This window comes from Anastrepha ludens, chromosome X (assembly GCF_028408465.1).
Source record: "Anastrepha ludens isolate Willacy chromosome X, idAnaLude1.1, whole genome shotgun sequence".
Classification (NCBI taxonomy): Eukaryota; Metazoa; Arthropoda; class Insecta; order Diptera; family Tephritidae; genus Anastrepha; species Anastrepha ludens.
Window position 1 is genome coordinate 67,392,319 of NC_071503.1, and position 22,771 is coordinate 67,415,089.

Genomic DNA, 22,771 nt, shown 5'->3' on the forward strand with positions numbered 1-22,771 from the left:
TTTAAATTATTCTATAACATCTTAAGATTATTGTGTGAAAGTTTGAAGTGCATTAGAGTAAAATTGACAAAGACACAAAGGATTAAGTATCTACCTCTCCAACCGGATTTCACGCTGCCGAAAATCTTTAAACGCGTTTTTCTCACACTTGCCTTTTTTACGGTCGGTGTCCACTGTAGATTCATATCTACTGCACCGATTCTTTTCAAATTTGGTTTTTTTGTTTCTTTATTTTATTCACGAGGTAATGACGTCGAGTTTTTTTTTTTTTTAATTTTGTCATATTTTAAAACAACAAAGTTTTCAAGTTTTGTTTATGAAAAATCGGTGTTTTGACTTCAAAGCGCTTTAAAAAATTAAAAAAAAAAAAAAAAAAAAAAATTCGACGTTGTTACCTGCGAAACTTTATTAGCTGATGAAATCAATTTGGTTTTTTGATTTTAGTTGATCCAGTAATGAGTTCTGAGGGACACCGCAATAAAACTTTTTTATGAGACGTCCGCGAAGATTCGCTGCCACCAACTCATTTCTTCATAAAAATCAATGAAAATTTCACACAATATCCTTTAAATATGACTTTATAATGAAGTAATTTTAAAATTTTGAATAAATCAACTGTGTCGACAAAAAAAATTTCGAAAAATATGCTTGTTTTACACCGAATTTACCACACTACCCCCTTAAGTCGGCCGCTGTACATGTAATACTATAAGGTAATACACGTAACCACAATTAATAATTAATCAATTCGTATATATGAGTTCAATTAAAAAACCATTACTTCCACCTTTGACAAATTTGTCGTATACACATACGAGGGGTGCCTTTTATATTTCGGGATTAGAGAACAAAAACAAATTTTAATCATCGAAAATCACTTTATTGTTTTTCAAAATATTCTCCATGAAGATCTATATACTTTTGCATGCGTTTGAACCAGTTGTCGAAGCACTTTTGCCACTCCGCATGAGGTACCTCCAAAACATGCATTCTGAATGCCGCAACCGCTTCTTCAGGTGTCGAAAAACGTTGACCTCTCAGTTCGTTTTTTACGTACGGGAATAAAAAGAAGTCATTCGGTGCCAAGTCAGTTTCTCAAAAATGCAGTTGTTTGAGTCGATGTGTGAGAGCTCGCATTGTCCTGGTGAAGAGTGATCCGTCTTTGGCGATTGGTTTTCTTAATTTCTTGGAAGACAACTGGCAAACAAATGGTTGTGTACCACTCAGAATTTACTGTTCTGCGTTGTTCTAGTGGTACGGTTGCGACATGTCCAGTTTTTCCGAAAAAACAGGCGACCATTTGCTTGGAAGTGCTTCGTGCGCGAACAACTTTTGTTGGATTTGGCTCATCTTGAAACACCCATACAGTCGCCTGCTGTTGACTTTCGAGCTCATACGTGTAAATCCATAATTCATCACCTGTCACGATGTCATAGACGTGTTTCGAAGCCCTGCGGTCGTATTTTTTGAGCATTTCCTTCGACCAATCCACACGAGCCTTTTTTTGAGCGATTGACAAATTGTGTGAGATCCAACGCGAACAAATTTTTTTGACAGTCAAATGTTTATGCAATATTGAACGTATGCTGGTCCTACTAATGCCTAAGATTGTCTCAATCTCACGATAGGTTACATGACGATCTTGCAATATCAGTTCGCGCACAGCATCAATGGTTTTCGGAACAACAACTGATTTTGGACGACCTTTACGAAATTCGTCTTGGAGTGAACTACGACCACGATTGAATTCACCATACCATCGATAAACACTGGTCCTTGATGGAGCTTCATCGCCAAAAAATGAATTAAGTTCATCCATGCAATGTTGCTGAGTTAATCCACGTCGAAAGTTGTAAAAAATAATCGCACGAAAATGTTCACGATTTAATTCCACTTTTGGACCAAGATGAATCTTTTAAGTTACTGTAAACAACACAAATAGCGCTGGTATTTCAAAACGTTCTGAGTACGTAAAAGCCAAAAAATGTCAAACTTTACGATACAGCTGTCAGTTGCCAGATTGCAACACCAGGGTTGCCAAATCCTGCCAAATAAAAGGCATCCCTCGTATAGTATTTCCGTTATCCGTATTCCACTAATAGGAACGTAGAAATGTTAGGACAGTGTGCGTGTGTTTAGACGGGGGAGATACAAAGGTAGCGCAATGCAAAAATCGCTACTTTGTTCGTGGCGAATTTGAGACATGTATGAGAGACGCCAGCTCAAAAAATAAACAAAATTTTGTATACGAATGTATGTGTGCATTATCTATTATATAATTCTGACTTTCACTAACTTCTTCCACTTCTTTTCTTTTGTTTATTTTCTGAGCTGATTACACAGACCCGGGATGCCGCAATCCTGTATTCTATCATTCTTGAGTCTGACCGAATACTTAGTTCTGGTAGCGCGGGTAATGTAAGAAAAAGAATCGGTGCTACAAAAGTTTCGGAGAAAAATACTTAATACTTGCCGATAATTACTCCTCTTCTGGCGAATTACTTTTTAACTTGGATAGAATATTCGTCAAGAACTTTTTTTTCTGCCTTTGCCCAAGTATGTCTTGTACTCGGTGTAACAAGCTCTTTAATTATTTGGGGCTCTCGAATCTAGAGTCAGAGGTTGTAGCTATTGCAATGGTACTTAGTATCAAGTATTTTCTCGCAGTTACTTTTATCGAAACACCACACTAAGAACGGGGAAGAGGTGCCCTCGAAGTTTGCTCAAACCTGTTAGGAGAACGGTTATAAGGATATGTTGGAAGTTATATACCACCCAAACGGGGATCAAGCTTGCCTCGATGTGGAGTTGTATTGCAAACTGCGCAATAGGCGGCAAAGGTTTTAGATTGACCTCGAACCTTACCAACGTGGTTTGTGCTTCTTTCAGGGCGCTGATCCACGCATTTATTTGTTTCGCTATACTCTTGAGTCCCGGGGGTTAAAACCGACGTCGATAGGTACCCACCGACTGCTGTATCACTTGTATATTAGGTAGGTAAAACCTCGGCCCGCATTGTTGTGCCGCTAAAGCAAAGGCATTTGAAATGTTAAGTGGATCATTATTTCCAACTATTTAAACACACTTAGAGCATTCATCGAAACGTGTAAAATCCCCGTATAAACTGCATAAGTGTACCACCGATGATTTCAGTGTGTAGACGTATGCATAATTTCATACTCCAACGAATGCAACTTTCTCAAGTTCTCAGCTGATATATTTTGTTAAAAAATTTAAACTAAACTGCAAAGGGCATACAAACTTGTTTTATTTTCAGAGGACTGGGAAAACAAAAATGCCAAATAGGATAAATCGCTCTCTTCGTTGAACAGATTTGCAGGCTCTGGAGTTTGACAAGCAGTTTGAGGCAGTAAGAGAAAACCCAGGAACTTTTGCGGTAAATAATTTATAAGTAATCAATAACAATACTTATACTTTTTTTTTAATTTTCAGAAGCGAATTAAAACGCTGACGCCTGTAATTCAACCAATTGTTTGACTTTCAGAAAAAATTAAAATGAGGCACCTGAGGCATTGTACATGTCTGCTTCTGCCTTAAAAGTGAAGACAGGCTCTGTCCTGAAAGCATACAGGTACACATAAAGAAGATAGGTATGTTCAATTTGGGGTATCATAGGAGATATCTGCGGACGGCGTAAAAATACGACGCCGGCTGTTCTTTACAAAATTTCAATTTAAGTAAATTGGCTCGCTATTAAAAGTATTTTTCTTTATAATGAAAACACATATGTATATATGTATGTTAGGGTGCCCCTTAAATTTCAAGTTCAATAGTTTTTTACACATACCTTCTTAAAAGTTTCATAATAACCCTGTATTGTCTAGAAAAAAATATTAGCTTGATTTATAACCGGTAACACGTACCGACTTCCGATTTAAACTTGTCCATACAAGTTGCATGAGTACTGCAATGTGACTTAAAACTACATGTTTTATTTGTCATTGCATACGTAATTTTTAATATTATTAGGGCTCCATTGTTTAGTGCGTAGACATGTCGGTGGAATTAGGGAGTGACAAAGAAAATATTTTCCTTATCTGATTCCCTAGCTATCAAATAAATGCTGCAAAAGTATCAACTTATCAACAAGTTCTCTCAGTCCTATTTTACAATATTCGTCACGTTAAACTGATAGGCCGGGAGCCAGGGGTCGATTTTGGACTGCGTTTTTACACCGTTAAATTCTTGGCTATACATACTTGTGATTTAGCTTTCACAGCTGGCGCACCCGCGGTGGGTGTGATTGTGCGAGGGTACGAAACGTGTCGAAAAAAAATTTCTACCAACTCATTTTATACCGGCTGAAATTTTTTTATGTATTGTTGACATTTAGTAGAAAAAAAAAATAGTCAGCTGCGCGGTAGAGGGGGGAAAACACGTCACCTGAACAGATGAACTTGTAAAAATTGAAAAGTAAAACTACTTTATGCCGGTTGAAATTTTCAAATATTATAGTATTAATAAACGAAAATGGAAAAATAATTGGCGGAAAAATAAGATGAAAGATCTAGACGACGACGACTGGAAGAAGAGGAAAGGATTGTAATACAAAGAGAATCAGTGGCCAAAACTAGAAAGTTATTTTGGAAAACATCAAGCTAAGGCCGTCTCAACGGCTCTATTTGAATGGAACCTTCACAATAAAGTATTAATAATGTGATGCGACACAACAGCTTCCAATACTGGCCGTTTCAAAGGAGCTTGAGTCGTTTTGGAGCAAACTTTAGGAAGAGAATTGCTGTTTTTCGCCTGTCGTTATCATGAGTTTGAAACCAAGATTAATCAAATTACTAGTAGCTCAGATATTCCGATGTTGGAAAAACGATTCATAAAAGACGTATCGCCGAGACAGACATTCAAGCTTTGTTAATATTTTATAAGGCAGAATTAGAGAAAAGTTTTGTGAGAGATGACTACCGCGAATTGGTCGAACTGTGCGTAATATTCTTGGTAAGAGACACCGAGGAAAAATTAAAACTAAGGCCCCCCGGAGCTATGCATCAGCCACTCTGAATGGCGAGAGCAATCTGTTCTTTAAAAATATTGTTACTTCAGTCACAATGCAGAATGACTGCGAATGACAAAAATACCCTACGGGATGTTTGCTTATTTGTCGTGATATTGTATGTATGTTAAAGCTGGGCTCGAATGATCATTGTCGATCAAAGCGCTTAAGAAAATAGCACGTGTAAAAAAAACTACTCTAAAAAAAGTTACCCTGACTAATTTTTATTACTTTATGTTTCTAATAAAATATTAATGCTCATCTCATTTAATTTTTACTTTTCTTCACCGAAATATCAGGACAAAACATGATTTTTACTAAACTTTGAAGGTCGGTCGGCACTAATTTCAATTATGCCAGAAAGATGAAACTCTATATTTGAGTATCTTATAGCATTAGAAGAAAGAAATGTGTTTCTCATATAAAGGACACCCTAATGTATGTATACTAAAGCTTATGATCTACAAATAATAATATAAAGCAGTTTATTTATTTTTGGCAATAAATGATTTGGTTTATGTTATAAAAGTTGGTATAATAATATTATACATTTATTTCTGTGATATTATTGATTCTAGCGCGTTTGATTTGACCCTCATTGGCGGGGAAATGTTCGTTTCCAAATTTGATTTCTGCATCACTAAAGTTTTCACCAGTTTGGCGCAGAATAAAGAACAAATGGGCATTCAAATCGTACATATTTCTATATAAAGTATATAAGTAATTGGAGCTAACACCCTTCGTTTGGGTGTTTGACCGAGGTTATTTCCATATTTGTGGTGTGCGTCAATGGCAACACTCATGGCCCTCGCCGTCAAACGCCGAGAACATCGACCCTAACAACTCAAACCTTCATCCTGATGCAAATTTTGTACTTAGACCTCGCTTACAAGGTCCAATGGACTCATAGCTGCAGTACCTGAGGATCAGAAAACTCGCACGCGATCGGCGAGACACCAATTTATTCTCAGTGACGGTTTGCTGCGGATTTCAGAGCAGTGCTATACGGAAACGCTATATCGTTCGACGGTGAGCGCTACAGTGGCATTTTTTGTAATCGAAAATTGAAGACATATTCTTTGACAATTTTTGGTTTCAGCATAACGGAACGCCGTGACACATAGCACGTGCCTTCTCCCCTTATAGCCCGAATGAAAAGGAACCCAAATGATGCTGCATTGCTCATGATTCAATTTTACAAATGAAAAATACAAACTCTTGGTAAAGAAAAGGTTCCGAAATTTATTTAAAGCTTTCATTATAAAGCCGAGCAATGGATTTATCGCGTTAATTATGGAATCTGTATTTTCAGTAAAGAACATTTTCCAAGGAAAGATGACACCCGATCTTTCCTTTCATAAATTTTAGAGAGAGTAGCAGCTTCTAATGTATAATGATATTCTATTGTCACTGCGTTTAGAGGTGGCGAACAGCTAGCATCACACCATTATTCTTTCATTATTCTGAGCCAGAAGGCTCACTGCTTATTTTGATTTTTTTTTCATTTCGTTAAGCACTTTACTGCTTTACGTACCTCCATGTCTACCCTCAAAAACGATGTATTTATTTCATTGATTTTTTTTTTTTCTGCCTTGTCTGGCAAAATACAAGGATACATCTAGAGGATTCTCGATTTCAATTACCTTACTGTTCAGCACCAGGGACGAGTTTACATTATGTTGATTAAAGCGAAAACCATGAATTCGGAATACGTTAATAGATATTCCATTCTTTTCAGCCAGTCTTCATCCATTCCACTTTTTCCACCTACTTTACATAAAAACATGAGCAATGTTGATGTAAGCATGGAAATACTGGTAATCAATTAAAGCTCCCTCCCAAACAGTCCTAGCACTCACCACTTTTACTATGAAAAAACGGTATAGTTCACTCATAGCATATAGGTATGAAAGATTCCGTCTGCTCTTCTGACTCCTTTTACACATTTAACAGTTCAATTTAGATAATTTAGACAATTTAGATAAAAACTCTGTGCCAGTGGTCAATGATCGAGATCCAAATAAAAATTTTGCACGCCAATACAACAACAACGATGTGATAATGATGTGGTTCAATTAAATATCCCTTCCCTTCGTTTTCTCTTTCGCCATTAGTTTGGCAGCACAGCCTTTTAAAAATGGTAGCACTAACAAGTGAATTCATACATAAACATGAAGTTATATGAAGTAAACACCAATGGGCATGAACTATTACGACAAACGGAATATTTTAATTAATTAATTCATGAAAAACTACGTTAAGTCGATTTTCAGTTGAAATAAATATCATCCTCTGGGAAATGTGTATTATTTACAAGTCCTTCATTTTCTATTCACGTTTCATCTTAAATGCTGTCATGTTCGAAACAACCAATGTTGTGAAGAATGCACCCGCATATAAGTATATTTATTATTAACAGAATTTTTATTGGTTGTGTATGAGACCCGATGATTCAATGAAAGAACGGAACGGCTAGAAAAGCCGAAGTACGTCTACCGATATTCAGGGCTCTTATCACACACAAAAGATATCATTAGCAACAAGGTAACTATTAATATACCAACCAACTCTAACTATTAATATAACTAAGCCAAAGAAAGAAAACCGATAAAAAAGTTAAATACACAGTTGCAAGTGTTTGTTGTTTTTACGAGACGGACTTCGAAATGCCGGAACGATATCTTCGGTGAATAATAATTATGAAAATCATAAGAATGAGAGATCCCTCGATTATTACCAAAAAAAACTACTTTTTAGTGATTTTATATTTCTATAGAAATACAAATATAAATTCAATATTATATATATAGTATTTATATTTCCGCCAAAAAGTATGGCATTCACTCTTTCACGTACCTTGATGCATGAGATATTGCCGTTGTACGAACTGGAGTTGCTGTATTAATTCTTGCTGTTGCACGCTCAAATGATGTTGCAATTGCATAGTGGAAAGCGTTTCCTTTAGAAGTTGAGTTTTGTTGCTCAGAAATGTTTCATGATGCTCATGACGGTATGATTTCTTCGCGGGTTGTAGCTCATAGAAATTATGGTTACTGCGCAGGTCAAAGTCAGATTTTGTGACGTCACTCGTGCAAGCAGTACTATTGCAACACATACAGTTTTGTACACTGAAAGTTAAATTGCTGTGTCTGTTTTGTATTTTTGGCATTACATTACCATTTGGTAAACGCTTGTAACCAAAAACGGAGGATTCTCTTGTTTTCGTATGTGTGATACTTTCAATTGGGTGCTCTTTGTAATTGCCCTCCGACTTAATATGAGCTGAAATATCACTTACTGAGTGTGGTGAACTAAATTTTAAGATTTCACTTGACGCTCTTCTGGTTGACGCAACAGGTATTTTATGCTCTTTTAATGCAGTTTCGTTTCTTTTATTAAATTCAATGAAATTTACTTTATTTGTAGACTTTCCTTCAATTTTTAGCGAAGCCCTGCTTTTGCGATTGATTATCTCCCGAGATTTGTAAGCCGAGTGCTTTAGATTGCTTTTAATTTTTAAACGTTGTTTCCTTTCCCAATTGATGGACTTATTAATTGATTTACCTTCAGTGCATACTTGTTTTTTCCGAAACTGACGTAATATTTTATTTAAAAAGGTGGATTGTTTCATTACGCGAATTAAAATGCAGCTACACCTGAAATGTAAATAATGTTTTACTTGAATATTACTATTTTTAAACAATTGACACCAAAAGTAAGAAAACGTTTTTTCGAATAGCGGTCGCCCCTCGGCAGGCAATGGCAAACCTCCAAGTGTATTTCTGCCATGAAAAAGCTCCTTATAAAAAAATATCTGCCGTTCGGAGTCGACTTGAAACTGTAGTTCCCTCCATTTGTGGAACAACATCAAGACGCACACCACAAATAGGAGGAATAGTTAAATTTATAGAAGTTATTTGTAACAAAAATCATCCCGATTCAATAAATTGACGGCCTTGGAAGTAAAAAATATTTAGAATTAATACTTTTCATTAGATTCGTTTTTTAAATAGACATAGAATCTTAGAGCTCAGGAATAGGCGATCCTTTTATTCCAGTTTGTGTTATTTTTGCACAAGTACACGTATACCAGGCCTATTTAGAAACTTCGCGATCGAGGACAACGCTTACTACGAGGAAGCCGTTTTGCGAATTTTTTGGGGTAGTCCAAAGTACATATCTGAAAAAATCAAACGTTCTCTTTTTTAGTGGAATGCGAGTTCATTTATGTAACTTTCAGGAAACCTTAAAACAATGGTCAAATCACAATTCTGAGGCGGCAAATTGCTTTCACCAAGATGAGAATGCTGGTCCAATGATGCTACTACTCAAAGCTAATTCATTATGGTGATAGCAGTAGAACAAAAACAAAAAGCTAAATGTATTTGGTTTATGGTACTGTACTCAAAATTTAAACTCGGCTGATTATTTCTAAGACGAGTTGTTTGAATAAAGAAAAGAAGAAACGGAAGTGTTTCAACTTTCAGGCGTAAATTGTTTGCAAAAAATATTGATAATATTTTCCGCTCATTTATTATTTATTTCTAACAAATTGCGCATCATCACAAATGGAGAATAGGTAAAATAAAATTTTCGCGGGCCTGGTTATAAAATTATATTTTGTATTGTATTCATATTTTGCAGATGAAATTTATATATTCGAACAACCTTCAGCAGCAATTTACTAGAAATACAACGTGGTATTTTCAATTTGATTTATTCATTTGTGGCTCTAACTTTGAACCAAACAAATTGCTTTAGTTTGCACGATGCTAGCATTGATAATAAACCTCTCTGGCTTTTGGCCTATTTTAGTTTGATTGGCTTAAACAGCAACTACAACAACTACAGCCCTGCGCGCAAAGGTAAAAGCTATTACCAGAGAACGTTGATTTAATAGAGAGGTTTCAGGAACGAATGGGCAGGTTAAATATCAAATGCTAAAAAAACGGGGCTACGAAATTTCTATAATTCCAACACGACTGTGGAAAAGTTAGCATATTTAGCTGAACGAAGCTGCCCAAAGTTATAAACTTACTGTGAAACAGGAATGCGACTTTTTTGGAGTTTACTATACATACATTCAGTCTTCGAATGAAGCCCACAATGCCAAACATTTAATATTGAAGAAACCACTGAAGCTTCTGTGAGCTGTATTCAAGTAGATTATTGTTTATAACAGCAGAGACCAAAGCCGCAAATTGTTAAACTAAAATTTTTCAATCATATGCACTTTTAATTTCAAAGCTTTTTTACATATATTTCGCCTTTTATATAAATAACAATTCGTATACCAAATAATAATGTAATACTTTATAGTTAAAACCGAAAAAGTTGTATGAGACAATTTTGAAAGCCCGCTGGATTCCTTGAGCATTATTAGCGAATCCTCATGTTTTTCTGTGCGTCCAGCCACATATATGTGTATATTCAAGCGTATACATTGTTGCATACCCACAGCGGGCTTTCCCATCGTTTTTTAATTGAGGGAACTGTCGCAGCGGATGTCACGCTTTGAGGTGTACATACAGTATTCTTTTGTAAAAGAAATCAGCTTGCCGACTGTTGTTGCCTTAAGTTTGGTGCGTCTATCATTGATAATCAATCTTGCTAAGTATCCTCTCTGCTTCGAGATATGACGCTGGAACGCAAAGGTATTTCTTGGCTCAATATGGTTATGGTTCAAGCAGCAAACCATTATTGCCCTTTAAGAGAGAAGGTATTTATGTATATATATTTGTATTTCTGCGTGTTCGATATTTCCTGTCTTTAAAAAACAGCAGATATTAACATTTCGGATTCCAATGTTCAGCATATTCTTCACTTACAAAGCCTTCTTTCTCGCAGCGTTGGTCCAATATTATACATATCCGGGGCATCCTGCATAAAATATTTTTCCTTCATTTGTATAGATTTCCTTAGAAAGCTGTTGTAGCTGTAAATGTAATCCACATATGAGTGGAATTATAAGAGATGAAGTCACTTTCTTTGAAATATTGTGGATAATTGTTGAGTTATACCATCACAAAGCTTCGAAATAATTTCGAGTTCTTTCCAAACTTCAAGTTCGCCACCTCTAAGAGGCTTCACTGCATTTTTGATTGATCTTTTATTTCAATATTTCAATAGTTCGAGTAATCATTGTATAATATATCAACTAATCCACCCGATTGAAAATTCTTTAAAAACTTTTAAAGGTTTGTCAGTGGGGTGTTCTGTTAGAAGTTTTGCAGTAGATCTTACATTATCTTAAAATTTGTTTAAAGTGAGGACCTCCACCTAGTTGCTCGGATGCGGGATGGTTTCAATCATGCGTCGAACTAATAAGGTGCGCTGAACAACGTACCGTGGACCTATACACCCTAGCGATTAATCGCATAGGGCAACCTTGGCCGGAGGCCCGCCTTGATGTGGTCCCCCAAGAAGACATCCCTGACCGGTCAAGATCTAGAGCCTGGATACCAGACCTCCATTCTGATCCAGAGGAAGTCCTGGATCTGATAAAACTAGGCAACCCCGAACTACCTACCAGCGACTGGAAGGTAGCAAAGATTGGCGAAGTGGACGGCAAGAGGAGACTGGCCGTGATAATCATCAATGAGGAATCTGTGGACCCACTTGCCAACAGGAAATGGAAGATCAACTACGGCTTCCAAGCGCTGATTCCCCATGCCCACAGACAGGATGTAGCTAGCAAGAGCACCTCCGCAGAAAATATGACTTCATCTGCGGAAGCGAACGAGGTTGTCACAGATAACGATGAGGTGGTTTCCAACTCCGGCATGGTAGGCGAACTCTTCGAAGGGTTACCTTAGAGGACATGGAGGGGGAATACTCCGATCTCTCTGCTATGGAGGATGAGGAGTCTCTCCCCCCCTACATCCGATGAAGAGAACGCAGACCAAACCGTGGTTGGTTCAATAACTAACAAAAGCGATGGTGAGGATTGTACAATACAATTCAGACACAAACGCAACAATTTTTGTATTAGTAACATACTTTTGTAACAACTACGACAAGTGAAGTTCCATACATCACGTGTGTCAATGAACGAGGAGCTGAAATTTTAAAAGACTGGAGAGTGTCTACAGACAACTCCTTCTGAGATCATAGGTAATTAATGTACAGTATTTCATTCCCAACTAAACAATGCAAGCCGGTTACAAACCGCAGACGCACAAACAATTGGACAACCAGAAGTGAAGAAACACTAGAATTACTACTGCAGACGCACTTTCCAGGTTGTCTCTGCAACGAAGACAGTAGAACCCACCCTATAGTTCACTACGGGAATCCCCCAATAGATTTTATAACGGAGGATAACATAAATTTTGCCATTGTCAGCTTCAAACCTTACAAATCACCGTGAACTGATGGAATCACATCCGCTGATTTGCAACACACAAAAGATAATTTTTGGAGCAGCCATATCCCCAAGAAATGGGCAAAAGTAAAAGTGGTACTCATTCCCAAAGATTCCCAGATTATCACTTTGGTGTAAAAGTCGAGGACTAGAAGTAAATCTGGAAAAAACGGATCTGATACTATTTAGTACGAAACACGAAACACCTGCTATTGAACAAATATTCCTAGGAGGGAAACCACTTAGAGTAACATAAAGGGCAAATATCTAGGACTTGTACTAAATAGGGGGCTCACAGTCGCAAACAGAGCACGCAAAGCTATGAACGCAATGTTCTTCTACGGAAGGCTTATTAGGAAGAAATGGGGATTGGAACCCCGAATGATACATTGGCTGTACACTGCAGTGGTTAGGCCAATTCTCTACTGTGGTATTGTAATATGGTGGCATGCCCTTCAGAAGGGTGTGAACATCAAAAAACTTGACATGGTTCAAAGACTAGCATCTGTTCTGATAACCTGCGCCATGTCAACCACACCATTACATGCGAAACTAAACTTCCTTCCGGTAGATCTGCAGGCAATATATAACGCACGCAGTGCGGCAATAAGGCGGAACACTCTAAATAAGTGGCCAGACACGGATTATGGTCACGGTAAAATCATGGCTGGCACTTTGGAGCTTCCCGGACTGGTGGACTATGCATTTCTGTTTATACTTGCCGGTACATCGTTCATGACCCTCCTACCCTCAAGGGAATAGTGGGAACAGGACGATGTGAGATAGGATGAGTCCATCCATGTATACACAGATGGCTCAAAGCTCGAGGGCAGGGTGGGTGGAGGTGTATATTCCGAACATCTTGGGATCTCCTTCAGTTTTCGGCTCCCCGACTACTGTAGAGTCTTTCAGGCTGAACTGATGACAATAATAAAAGCCGCGACACTGATACATTGTGATGCGATATCCGGAAATAATATCTACATTTTCACTTATTGCCAAGCGGCGATAAAATCCCTCACAAAACAGTCGACAACCTCCAAGCTAGCCATGAAATGCCCCACATCTCTTAACGAGATGGCTGAGTCTTTTCACGTAAAGGTAACATGGATTCCTGGCCATCGCGACATTGAGGGTAACTGTAGCGAGACTCGGCACTAATTTGACCGATGAGTACATAGATAATGACATAAGGATACCGTCACAAACATGTAAGCTACTCATCCTTAAAGTAATTGTAAAGAAAGCAAACGAAAGATGGCGTAATGAAGCCACCTGCAAAATCGCCCGTCAACTGTGGCCGACTCTAAATGCTAAACGCACAGAATCTCTGCTAAGCCAAAATAAACACAGTCTTAGGACATTGATGTCAGTCATAACCAGGCAGTGCCTAACTGACTTTTAAAATAAAAAAATTACATATACATCGGTTTTAAATTACCATAATAAATACCCAAAAATCACTGGAGTTTGGAATATACTTTACTTTTCAACTGAAGCTTATTGCATACCTGCTGGTACCTAAGACGACTGCCGTTTTATTTTTGAAGCTTCTGCTGTTGATGTCTATTAGAGTTCCCACTGTTGCTGATCTCCTGAGTTCCTACTTCTGCCTACGACCCGTCGGGTCCCGACTTGAGACACCTTTAAAATTGTCTGCTGGATTTTTGGGTAAAGAAACTATTTAATATAGTTTTTCTAGTTTTATTTTCACACCTATGGAATTGTGCCAAAACGAAAAATTACAAAAGCTAAGAAGCTTTCAAAAAGTGCAATAGCAACAGCTGTTTAAAAGCTCAGCTAATATGCAATGCACGCCACCTACATCTGAAAGTGCAAGCAGCTGGTTTGTCGCCTATCATTCTAAAATATTGCTGCTCAAATTTTCACCTGAACCCAACCCAGTTGCATCAAAAACATCAGGTGGTAGTTTAGATGTTAATGAACTTATGCGACTAATGCATGGTTTCTTGGACCAGAAGCTGCAGGACATTGCCACAAAAAGTGATCTCTCTGCGGTTCCGACAAAGTTGGAGGACTTAGCGCAACGAGTAAATGAGTTAGCTGAAGAAAACAAAGCGCTGAGAGAAGAAATATGCCAAATTAAAAAAGAGAAGGAGAGTGATCGAGGGAGGGAGGTTTTCCAGAACATTCGTAAGCTTTCGGGCTCGAATATCTCTTTCAACAATGATTTAAACAGGTTTAAATGGTGGGAGAAGCAAGTTTTCTTTCATCTTAAGCACACTATATATATTAACAGCAATTCCAAAGCACAGAGTACACATATTAGGCTACAAAATGAAAATAGGCAATAATTGGTTCAAATTTCGGAACGATAGAAAATTAATTTGTGGCGACGAATTAGGGGTTAATGTTCTAAATGATTTAAATGATTCCAATCTGAGGAGATTAGATATGGATTTTAATAGTATTGTTGCAAAAATTAGCGCGAAAAACCCGAAATAAAAAAACTAAGTATAATAGTTTTCATATAAACTCAAGAAATTCGAATGAAAATGTAAATGTACGTCGTGTACTCTCTTATAATATAGCAAACTTAAACAGCAAATTAAAATACCCCGAATCAACACAAGCAGCTAAGGATGGAAGATCAACGTTTTATCACCTATTGATGGATTTCAATTTGAGATGGATCGATGCTGTTAAAGTTCATAGGATGGGACGTACCAGTGGCGGTTATGTATTTAGCTAAAAAAAAAATGTTGGAACTATTTTTAATATAAACTTTGTTGATCTGCTAGGCAATCCGTCTCTCAATCTTGGTAACACCAATTCATTGTTTATACCTCAATACATAAACTGCACAAGCTGGAACAACGATTTTATTAACTTAGAAGAACTTTTTAATAGGTCTAGTATTCCATCTTTACTTATAGTGGGTGACCTCAACGCGCATATAGGAACAGAGATAGTTTCAGATAATGAAGATCTCGACCGGTTTCCGGAAGTTACGGTTAGTAGAAAATCTAAAGACTCTACACTGAATCAAAAAGGGGAAAAACTTCTAAATTTGATCAATGACGTAGAAGAGGTTGTTTTGAATGGGCGTATTCCCGGGGACGCGTTTGGTGAATTTACATTTAATGCGGCTGCTGGCTGGTCTGTGACTGATTACGGAATGTGCTCCTTTGATCTACTCCCCTTAGTTCAAGAATTTCATGTTGGAAGCAAAGCTTTTTCGGACCACACGACTTTAATCTTTCAGTTTTTCAGAAACTCTGTTGCGCCGAATGCGGTCTCAAATAAGTTCCCTTCGAAACTAAAGTGGTACCCGAAACGAGCTGAAAAATATTATGACGCACTTAACATTCCTGACTATAAACTCATCAAGCCTGACCTGCCATTAGAGGAAAAAATCTTATTTACAGAAAAGAGAAAATTTCCAGGAAGTAAGACGACGGGGAAGAAGATATTTGAACCAAACAATGAATGGTTCGACTGCCAATGTTACAATGCTCATAAGGACGCCCTAAGCCTTTTAGGTAAGTTTAACTTAGACTCAGACAGAGTAAAATATTTGGACTCCCGAACCATTTACAACAAAGTATGCAGTCAGAAGAAGCTTGAGTGGCAATGTAATCTGATCGACCAGTTAAATATAGTCAATAATAGTAGTGATTGGTGGCGTCTCGCTAATAACATAAGCAACCTTCGCCCAGCGTTTATAACAGCCCTTCAATTTCTGAATTTTACGATCATTTCAAATTATTATTGTTCCGCCAGGATGGCGGGCTTCATATACATTGGACCATGCCGGCTATCTCGGATCCGTTTCTGGATGCGCCTTTTGAAATGCACGAGCTAAAATATGCGCTAAAGGAATCAAAAAACAATAAAGCCCCTGACCTCGATCGTATAAGTTCCGAATTTTATAAATATGCACCTAAAAGATTTTATATCGGGTATTATTAATTTTCACGGACGCCGTAGCCGAGTGCGTTGGTACATGACTACCATTCGGAGTTCAGAGAGAACGTAGGCTCGAGTCTCGGCGAAAGACCAAAATGAAGAAAAAATTTTTCTAATAGCGGTCGCCCCTCGGCAGGCAATGGGAAACCTCCAAGTATATTTCAGCCATGAAAAGCTCCTCATAAAAAAATATATGTCATTCGGAATCGGCTTGAATTTTAAGGCGAACAAATATTTTGAGTTTGCCACATGATACATTGGATGAATATATCGACGTTTCCCCACTTGGATTGTAATTTTTGTAGCAGTGATGATAGCTACACCAATTGCTAGCGAAACATTCCTGAATATATTTTTTACGAGCCTCTTAATGTCATTATCGATTAAGTGTTCGGATAGATGTAAAGGTTGTCTGGAAGCTTCTTTAACAAGTTCGCCAGCTCTCTCGTTCCCGCGAATACCGGCATGACTTTGTATCCACATAATTTGTATGGAATCCTTATGCTTTAGAAGTATTTGGCGAATTTTTTCAATTATTGGGGTGTTGTTAATGTGGTAAGCAAGGGCTTTTAATGTGGATTTACTATCACCGCATATCAGATATTTATTTCCACTAGGGGAGGCAAAATGTACCGCTTCAAATATTGCAGCTGCTTCAGCTGTAAATATCGAGGAATACGTTGGCATTGCGCCGACCGAAATCAAACCACCAAGTTCGTTTGTCACTGTAGACGTAGTGCTGTTGTCAGACTTCGATCCGTCTGTAAAAATAAACTCCCAATTATCTCTAAGAGGTTCAACAAGTTTGTTATATAGTTGCCTGTTCTTTATATATTTTAAAAAAGCAAATTCCCACCTCGTTCCGAAAATCCGTAATTGTTTGTCTATTCAAAAAAGGGGATCTGTGTGTCACCTCAAATTATGGGGGTCTCTCCCTGCCTGATACTTTATATAAAGCCTTTACTGATCTTCTTTTAACGCGAATCAATGTTTGGACGAATGTAAACAAAATAATTACTGAATTTCAAGCAGGTTTTCGGTGAGGATACTCAACAATAATCCTTTTAACCTGTCTTCAGTAGTCCATCTAAACTTCAAGGCTAAGAAGAAAACTTTCGCATTTTTTGTTGACTTCTCATGTGCATTCGATACTATCTCGCGAGATATACTTTTTCTATAAACTAGCATCGTATGGCCTCTCGACCCATATGATAGATATATTAAAATTGTTATACGAAGACACTTCAAATCATATTTGGGTCCATGACGAACTTTCCCCACTTTTTACGTAAATCAAGGGGTAAGAAAAAGTTGTATCCTAAGTCCAATCTTGTTCTCCCTGTATTAACATGACTTAAGCGATTTCCTACCTGGTGGGGTTACAGTGGCTAACCGTCGTATCAAACTTTTAATGTACGAATGAATTGCAGGATATGATCGATTCGATTCGAGATCATACCATTCAATGGGCATTAAATTAAATTGACCAAGTCGAAATGCATGCTGTTTAGAGAATGTAGGAGAATTGCTACTTCTCAAAATTGGAAGTTTGGCGATAAGAATATCGAGGTTGTTAAAGAATATAAATATATAGGCGTGCTGCTTACAAACAAACTCTCTTAAGCGAAACACTTAAATCTGAAGATTATACAGTCTGTGTCAAAAAAAAAGGAACCGCGATTATTCGTTGTCGAGCATAGCATGGCATCTTCTTCATGCTTTGAACCAGCTTTTCTGCGTAGCTCGTTGACAAACACGACTAGATTTTGCGAACTTGTCGCACGAGTTGTCGGACCGGACTTATGGGAAGATGTGTTTCACATCGTTCCCCACACATTTTCAATTGGGTTGGCGCCTGGGGACTGGGAAGGCCAGTCCAATACTGTGACGCCCTTTCTTGCTTTGTTGTTTCTCAATGCTCTTTTCTGAGAGCAGTGGTTTTGATGATGTGGGAGGGTAGGATATGTTCGTCTCCTTCAGCCGACTTTCGATGGTGTTGATACTCACATCTATTCCCTTTCAGCAGGAATTGATCGTGATTGGCGTAGTCACAAAGAAGGGTCCCGCTTAAAAAGTTGGACGATCACTTTATCCTGCTTTTTCGTCGTCACTCGCTTCAAACCGCGCTTGTAAAAGTCATCAACATTTTTGCACACTTTATACCGCTGATTCCACAACACAACAAACTTTTTTGATTAATTACTTTAGTAGCCGCGGCGTAAAATAAATTCGGCTCTTTCGAATGCGTGCATAACAATACCGCCTGAAAACGCTTCGCGTATTTCTGACTCACTCATTTACGGGAAAGTTTCAAACGACACTAAGCACAACAAATTTTTTTTGTTTTTTATTTTATTTAAAAGAGTAACAGTTATAATAGTATTAATAACTATTCCACTTACCAAATAAGCACTGGCTGCCAGGGTCTTCGGCTTATGATATATTAACTAGAGCAATAATATACATAGGTAAGTAACTATACAAGAGGATGGGAGAGAGCAGTTGAGGGAGTATAAGAAGATTAGTGGGTAGTGTGAGTTTGACCGGAGTATAATTTTACATATATCTCGTTTTCGCAAACAGTTAAAGTTTTAATTTAGTTAGTTTAATAAATTTACAAATTAAGTTAATGCTATTGTCATCTGTGTTGTTGAGTAGCTTCGAAAGTTCAAGGTTAGGATGAATTGCGTTTCTAGTGTATTTCAATCCTGGGTAGATATCGAGGAGGTATGACGTCGTGTAGTCGTCTGAGTTGCTAAAAGGGTAGTCTGGTTTGACTGTGTCGCTTAGGATGTGAACATGGGTGGCTATAGTGTGACCGATTCGAAGGCGTGTAAATACCTTGAGGTTCTGAGAAGACATGTGTGTAGGATATATGGGCTTGATGCCATTGGGATTGTACTTTTTGTAGTGGTATTGGTAATTAAACCATTGATCCGAATATCTTTGATAGTAAAATGTGCACTGAAGTGAAGAGGTCCTTGGGCGGCTTCTTTGGCTCGGGTATCACCGCACTCGTTGCCTTATATTCCGGCATGACTCGGAACTCACATGATCCTTATGACATTTTTATTTGATAAGATATTATTTCGAATTTCGGTGATTATTAGAGTGTCGCTAGAATGGTTCAATAGAGCGTCCATTACAGATTTACTATCGCTGCAAATAATGAATTTGCTGCCATTGTCGGAGCCATAAACTATCGCTTCACGCGATGCAGCTGCTTCCGCTGTGAATACTGAGCAGTAGGAAGGTAAAGCACCGCCTGAGATTGTGACACCAAGCTGGTTTGTGACTGCAAACGATGTACTGGTGTCTGTTTTAGATCTATCGGTATAAACGAGCTCCCATTAGTTTCTTAAAGGAGCCACGATTTCATTGAAATGTTGGACGTATTCATTAGAGGAGGTGGACACTTTGGGGAATTTTAGCAAATCCGCAAAAAAAATTATTTTTGGATTCAAGCCTGGTGGGAGAACTGGAATTGGTGGCAAAATCGCATCTGCCGTGACATTCATTTTGTGCATTAGTTCAACACAACGTTTTATGGTGGACGGTTTGCGGCTATTTTTATATTGTTGCATCGCTGAGTTTACCAGTCCAAGTAATATTTTATTTCTGCAGTGAAGAAGCTTGGGTAGGAGCTTTATTGTGTTGCGGTTGATTCTGTGGGATATATCCGGTAGTCCGGCTTCTGCAAGAGCAGCTTTTGTTGGTGATGTTGGAAACGCGGGGATACTCCTTCTAGCTGCCGCATGGTAAGGAGCATTTAATAGTTTTATGTTTTCTTTGGCAAAATGTCCAAAATCGATTTTGGATAACAGTAGGGCCTTTGTTACGTTAGCAAGCGTGTGTGGATGAACATGGCAATGCTTAGAAGATAAAAACTTAATTATGTTGAGTCTTAAAAATAAACTTATTCTAATGGGTTTACAGTGTTCTTTATATGTAAGTTTTTTGTAGAATGTTAAGCCTAAAATCCTAAGTGTGCTAGAATGTGGGATTAGTACATTGGAAAAGGACAAACTGGGGAAGCAAAATTTACGTTTTCTACATATTTGAAAAGTAGCGCGTTTATTTGCTGAAATGTTGGCGCCTGATATTTCTGACCATTTGCTTATACTGTTTAAAATGTTCAGGAAAGTATGAGTGACTTCGTTAAGGTTTTTTAATTAGGAAAATATTTACTAAAACATCATCAGAATATATAATATGTTCCACCTCGGCATTAGAGGCGATAATTCAAGTAATTTCATTGAATGCTACAGTGAACAATGTCACTGAGAAAGGTGAACCTTGTGGTATACCATTAAAGAGGCTATGAACCTGTGATTTACAATTATTAACGCTGACTGAAAACTTGCGATTACTTAAAAAGGATTTAACGAATTTATATATTTTGTTTCCGATTTTCCAACGCTTGAGTTGGTTAAGAACAACACGAATGCCGATTCTATCGAATGCTTCCTCGAAGCCTAAACTTAATATAGAAACGTGATTACCTGACGCTAATGCCGAGGATGCGAAATGTTCAAAGTATAAAAGCGACTCGGTCACTCCTTTGCCTTTTTGGAAACCAAATTGGTTGGGACTAAGAAGTCCCTTTGCTTTAGCGAACCAAAGAATTCGGACGGAAATGATCTTCTCAAGGATTTTGGACATGCAAGGGAGTAAGGAGATAGGTCTAAAGTCCGTAGTGAGGGTAGAGGGTTTATTACGTTTAGGGATAGGGACAATTAAAGCAGTTTTCCATTCTTGAGGAAAAATTCCAGCATTGAAAATATCATTGTAAAGATTCACGAATCGGATTTTGAGGATGCTGGGTAGGTTTTTTAGTATTTCATATAATATTTTATCCAGCCCGGTGTCTTTCCTGTCATTTTTGAGATGATGGAATAGAATTTATATAGAGAAATTTGGGGTTCTACGAGCGAAGCTTCAATTGAAGGGTATGGGTTGGAATAATTTTCAGGTGGGTTTAGATTTTTTTGCGAGTTGAAGGCGGAATGAAAGTTGGAGTCGTGGGAGTGGTCGACCAGGATTTAGCAAATTCTTCAGCGATATCTGGTGGAGCGTAGATTGGCTCTTGTTCATTATAAATAAATGGTATGTTAGAACGACGCGAGCTGCCTGTCAGCATTCTAATATCTGACCATATTTGTTTAGAGCTTGAAGAGGGATTTATATTTGCTGTGAGGTTTTCCAAGGAGTGCCTTTAAGCTGATTTAATCCCCTTTCTGAAAACAGCGTGCGCTTTTTTATAAATAACGAGGTTGGTATTGTTCATGTGGTACTTGTATTTGGACCACAGTTTTTGCTTGCTATTTCTTAAGATGGTAAGTAGGTTAGACCATTACGGTAGTTTGGCGGAAAATTTTCTTGTGTTTGTTTGTGGTATTGAGAGGTGGGCTGCCAACGAATTACTGTTCTAATATTAGCATCTTCTGCGTTGATGTTTTTTGAAACCGCTTTATTTTTTCTTAGAGTTATGGGTAAGGAATGAAATTTTTTCCAGCCAGCTTTTCCTGTTCAAAATTTTGATATCGGCTTGACTTCGTACCAATCAGGGATGGGAAAGGATGTTATAAGCGGGAAATGGTTGCTGTTGTGGAGTTCGTCCAATGTACGAGAATAAAGGCTGGGAGCTATAGAACTGAATGCAAGGATGCTATCAGGATGGGTGAAGAGTTTGGTGTGTGGAAAAATGTGTGGGTAGACCATCGCTCAAGACAATGAGATTTTGGGTCAAAATTATATCTTCAATAGTATTTCCTCTTCTATTGGAATGATCGGAGCCCCACAATGGGCTCCAGGCATTGAAATCGCCTAGGACTATAATTGGGGTGAAAAATTTGTTAATTATATCGGTGAGCTCTTTGTAAGTAAAATTTTGGCTAGGAGGAATATAACAATTAATTCGAGTGATTTTTCTTCCAATATCAATATCAATAGCTAGGCAGGATATATTAGATGAAATAGGAATTACACTGTGTGACAAAAAAAAAAAACAATTAAATATACTTTTATGGAGACCTAGTACAACTTGTGGCTATAGAAAAACTAAAAAGAATGGTATAGGAGAAATTTCAAATACACCCCCAAAATCTCATTTTATGGCCATAAAACCATTTTTCAGTAGGTTGATGTGAAGAATCCCTCCTAACTTCGTCAATTTCCATCCGATTTCAAATTTGTTTTTTTTGTTCGAAAGAACAAAAACAAGTCTTTTTGACAGTGTGTTGACAATTTTTCTGAAATGACAACTGACGAGACTGTAGACGGAAGTATTTGGATTTTTTTTATTTTTTCTCTATTTTTTCAACTTTGACATAATTTTTACGATATTAACCGATATTGAGGATTTTTTTTAGGACACTACTGTTATAATATAGTAAATCTAATTTTGCGTCGAATGAGCTATATTTAACTGTAATTGAATTAAAATTAATAGA

General features: G+C 37.7%; 1 protein-coding gene across 6 annotated transcripts in view; it reads right to left on the reverse strand.

Moving 5' to 3' along the window:
- Positions 1-22,771, reverse strand: part of LOC128869150 (myb-like protein AA) — an 80,156-nt gene that overhangs the window by 2,444 nt on the left and 54,941 nt on the right. For all 6 annotated transcript variants that reach the window (XM_054111648.1, XM_054111647.1, XM_054111646.1 and 3 more), the window contains one exon: positions 7,883-8,682. In XM_054111648.1, coding sequence (XP_053967623.1) covers positions 7,883-8,657 — 775 coding nt within the window. In that variant the 5' untranslated portion in view covers positions 8,658-8,682. The remainder of the gene's footprint in view (positions 1-7,882; positions 8,683-22,771) is intronic.